Source organism: Azolla caroliniana, unplaced genomic scaffold, assembly GCF_043228905.1.
Source record: "Azolla caroliniana isolate FFs.n. ecotype wild unplaced genomic scaffold, voAzoCaro1.0.p SCAF_1, whole genome shotgun sequence".
NCBI classification, from domain to species: Eukaryota; Viridiplantae; Streptophyta; class Polypodiopsida; order Salviniales; family Salviniaceae; genus Azolla; species Azolla caroliniana.
The window spans coordinates 8011950-8016385 of record NW_028230436.1 but is presented as its reverse complement, the minus strand read 5'-3'; the positions used below and the strand labels follow the sequence as shown (position 1 = coordinate 8016385).

The window sequence follows — 4436 nt, the reverse complement described above, 5'->3', positions numbered from 1 at the left end:
AAGGAAAGGAAAGGAAAAGGAAGCCGCGTTTTATGTAGGCTCTCTCTGAACTTCACATTCTACATAATACATATACGTAAATACATGTACACATACATATGTATATGTATATGTATATGTATATGTATATGTATATGTATATGTATATACGTATATGTATATGTATACGTCTATGATGTATTTAATGTATAAATATCAACCGTGCCCGTGACACAAAGAAGATGATTTTTTTCCCATAGAGTCTAACGATAAGTTCACCATGATATGTATATATTGAGCTTTCCATGCATCGCCCCCCCCCCCCACCCCCCCCCACCCCACCCCGATTATGTGAGCTCGTGGATTATGTGCTTAATACTCAAACGAGTTCCGCCAATTTCACTTCCTAAAATAAGGAACGCGTTCGTATGGAATATATCGATAAATGACTCTTAATGGATGGGAATCGTTAACTTATTCCATGATACCTCAATAGATTCCTTTTGCTTGCTATCAACACCATTGCTTTAATACGACCTGGCTCACATTCTCTTCGATGTGAAATAGGCCATTGTGGCACAAGTGAAGAGACTCGTTGACTTTGATCACATTCTCTTCTATGCGAGGCAATGCATATTTTGCCTAACCGATTATGCGACTTGTAGTACCATGCTTACATACATGGGATAGATTTGAAGACATCATTGGAAGTCAGCCTTCTAGAAATTGCCAATATGACCGACTCCCTAAACACATCCATCTCAGTAAATCACAACTGTAGAGTCTTGATTTTCAATGTGTATCAGGTGAATTTGGGGGACATCGAGAGTCACTACTTGAATCCATGCATACCATTTAGAAGAGTTTCATGTATAGTCCCATAGGTTAGTCATATTTGACTTGTATGGACGATAATAAAATCTATCTATTTCTCTCTCTCTCTCTCTCTCATTCACGATTTCGTTGAACATTGAGAATAACTGATTAATTCCACACGCGCATTCTGAAAATGTTACACTTTTGTGCATATATTTGACGACTTTGAATGGGGATGGCATAATCGGGATTTGTCTCTTTGCCTCTCTCTCTCTCTCTCTCTCTCTCTCTCTCTCTCTCTCTCTCTCTCTCTCGTGACTTGCCTTTGAATTCGTACGACTCAATTATGTACTACAATTATCAATACACAATTTGAACATGGCCACGAGCACATTAGAAGAACAAAGACATTTGTATTTATTGAGGAAGCATACTTTTGTAATTTTGAGAAACCATTGTTTGTCATACCTGGTTTTATATCCCAAGCAAGAATAATAAGAAAAAGTCTGTTTTTTAGGGTTAGGGTTTTTTTCTCTCGCAGAAGCAAGAACCTGTTTTTTTGGGGGTTTAGGGTTTTTTTTTTGTTCTCCCTACTTGTAGATCCTTCACTGAGAATCTGTTGGAGTTAGTTGTAGGGTTGTTGTTCCTCTTCTGGGCCATCAATTCAGGATCTCTTTAGGGTTGGGTTTAAATTTTGTTCATCTACATCTTGAACTGTTGACCTTTTGGGGTTTAGGGTTTCCTTCTTTTGTATGCATTTCTAGTCTATTTTAACAAAGACCCTGTTTAGGGTTGGGCTTAGCTCTCATATTTCTGCATTCCATTCTCATGATTACCCAGATCTATTGACTTACATGGTTTATCTCAACTGAGCAAAGTAGGACAGATCTGCTTAAATTTTGTAGTCAAATTTCAGCGAAGAACTTGTTTAGGAGTTAGGGTGAGGGTTTTCTTCGGAATGGCAGAAACAGAAACAGAAACAGGAGAGGTGAAGATGGAATATGATACGCTAACTCATAATCAAGGTGGAGGAGAGATCTGTCTATCTCTGAGGATCTACAAACCTCCGTCATCAGCATCGCCAACGTCAGAGAGCAAGAAGAAGAATGATGGATGGGTAGCTGTGTTAGTCCATCAATACTCTGTTCTTGGAGGTTGCCAAGCTCTCCTGAAAGGCACAGCCACAGGTCTTGCCATGATGGGTATGTACTGTGTGACCTTTGACATGAGAGGAGTGAAGAGGTCATCAGGGAAAGCTTCATTGACAGGCTCTGCCGAGGTCGAGGATGTAGTGGCTGTGTGTGAATGGGCTCATCAAGCTTACCCGCAACATCGCCTGCTTCTCGTAGGATCCTCTGCAGGTAATGCTTCTAGCTTGTTCTTGAATGATGATGATGAATGCTCGTTTGTTTTAGTTTCTTTTCTTGTTTCTGTTACTTGTATTATGTAATTTGGATGAAATCTGGATCGAATTTGGATGGACGTGTTGGATGGATGGGTGGAGGTGCAGGTGAAGAGATGTAGGTATGATGTTGGTATGAGTGGATTTATGGATGAAGGTATGGATGGATGGATGGATGGATGGATGGATGTAGGTATGGATACTGGCATGGATGTTCATTTGTTCTACTTTTTGTTCTGTTGCCATTACTTGTATTTATGTATTTTGAATGGAATATAGATCAAATTTGGATAGCTAGACGGATAGATGGGGGAATGTAAGTATCGATGGATGTATAAATGGCAACATGGGCAGATGTATGGGTGGAATCATGTATGAATACTGGCATTGATGTATGCCAGCATGGATAGAATTGTGCATGTATGGATATAGGTCTGGATGCAGATATAGATGGATGCTGGCATGAATATGTCTGGGGGTGGTGTATTTATGTATGTAATATGATTGGATGGATGGAAACATAGATAGATGCTGGTAAGAATGGATGGAATATCTCTAGGGACAGTGTATGTATGCATGTTATATGTATAAATGGATGGAATATGGATAATGAATTATGTCAGTAACGATGTATATATGCATTGATGGATGGTCTCTTTCTCTTCCCTGTGTTGTTTGATATGGTCTCTGATTATATAATATGTACATCCAATTTTAGATGCATGCATATAATGGATTTTTGGTTTTGCTCCTCATTTTATGGATTGATGAATGGGTGGATGGACATATGTATACTTAGCTGGATACATAACAAGTGTGTTTGCTTCTTGGAATGCAAATGTGTTTGCATATGTATACTTAGATGGATACATAACAAGTGTGCCTGTTCCTTTGGAAGCATATGCATTTCTATATATATCTTTGTACATAGAATAACACGCATAGATAATAGATAGTACACAGCGACTTTTATGGAGCATGTTCATAGCGTGAGCTCCGGTGATCGAATTAACAGAACTTTATTACAGGTGCCCCTATTGCAGGCTCTGCTGTGGACAAAGCTCGAGGAGTCGTGGCATATGTGGCATTGGGCTACCCATTTGGGCGCTTCGCATCCATATTATTTGGTCGCCACAACAAAGCCATCCTAGAATCGACTAAACCTAAATTATTTGTTATGGGGACCAACGATGGCTTCACCAGTGTCAAGCAACTAGAAAGCAAATTGAAATCTGCAGCAGGGCGAGTCGAAATGCACCTTGTTCCCAATGTTGGTCACTTCCAAATGGAGGGACCCGCTTATGATGAGATGATGGCATCCTTGATTGCTGACTTTGCAAGCACTGTATGATAGATGGTGCAATCAAAATGTTTTTTTGTCATTCTGAAGCACCAATTTTTTGTATCTCTACTTACCACCAACATTGAAGCAACTTTCATCTATATATCACATGTTTCAAATTAGAAAATTGATGGTTATGCGATTCACATCATGCCACTTCAACCTTAGGGTCAAAACATATCAGAAATGGTTACATCACAAACTATTAAAATTAATTTGTTAACAGAAATAACAAATTATTTTCAATCTAAGGTTCTAGTTTGATATGATACATATGGCAATATCTAGAAATGTTTAAAATGAAAGCATATGTTTTTAGTTAATTGCTCCAATTAGTATTGTCAATTTAATACTTCATTGGTGATCGTAAGTCGAGTATTATAGTCACGAGAGAATGGTCAAGTTAAGCTAAATTAAGGTTTCATTTCCATAAGGCATTGCTGCCACTCTTTGAAAATGTTTAAAGAGAAAAGCTCAATCTCCAATGTCATTGCTCCAATGATAGAAACAATAAGAACATATGCATGTGTTTTAGAGCTATGATTCCATCCTTGAACCAATGGGTGTTCAACTCACTACGCATCTACTAAGTCGCCCTAATTAGTAATTACAAACCTTTCTTGCACTATGCCACTCTAATTATTAATATTTGAAAATTGATAGTATGATTTTATGAAGTAATTGGTGTAGATGATAATCTTGTGATTTTCTCAAGTAGTTGTTCAAGTCTAGATTTTCACGTCGGGAGAGTCTAGATGGGAATATTTAAAAGCGTTTTGAGTTTTTATAAAAACATGAAACAATGTCGAGTGTATGTACACTAAGGTTTTAGTTTGATATGCTCAAGCCAAAGAGCCAAGATGGGAATATTTAAAAGTGTTTTTGAGTTTTTATAGA

The 4436-nt window shown here is 38.0% G+C and overlaps 2 protein-coding genes across 2 annotated transcripts in view; one reads left to right on the top strand and one right to left on the bottom strand.

Annotated features, from left to right (window-relative positions):
- LOC147868775 (DExH-box ATP-dependent RNA helicase DExH14-like) overlaps positions 1 to 502 on the bottom strand; it is a 14439-nt gene extending 13937 nt beyond the window's left edge. Inside the window, exon 1 of the mRNA XM_087339569.1 lies at positions 468 to 502. Within this exon, the coding sequence (XP_087195695.1) occupies positions 468 to 502 (35 nt within the window). The remainder of the gene's footprint in view (positions 1 to 467) is intronic.
- Positions 503 to 1304: 802 nt separating this feature from the next.
- Positions 1305 to 3704, top strand: LOC147868774 (uncharacterized). Its single transcript, XM_087323215.1, has 2 exons — positions 1305 to 2156; positions 3226 to 3704. Exons 1-2 carry the CDS (start codon positions 1754 to 1756, stop codon positions 3546 to 3548), a joined length of 726 nt encoding a protein of 241 aa, XP_087179341.1. The 5' UTR covers positions 1305 to 1753; the 3' UTR covers positions 3549 to 3704.
- Positions 3705 to 4436: the final 732 nt, after the last annotated feature.

Coding starts and splice junctions, on each gene's coding strand:
- LOC147868774 (XM_087323215.1), top strand. CDS start 1,754: ATGGCAGAAACAGAAACAGAAACAGGAGAGGTGAAGATGGAATATGAT. Junction 2,157..3,225: donor TCTCGTAGGATCCTCTGCAG/GTAATGCTTCTA, acceptor ACTTTATTACAG/GTGCCCCTATTGCAGGCTCT.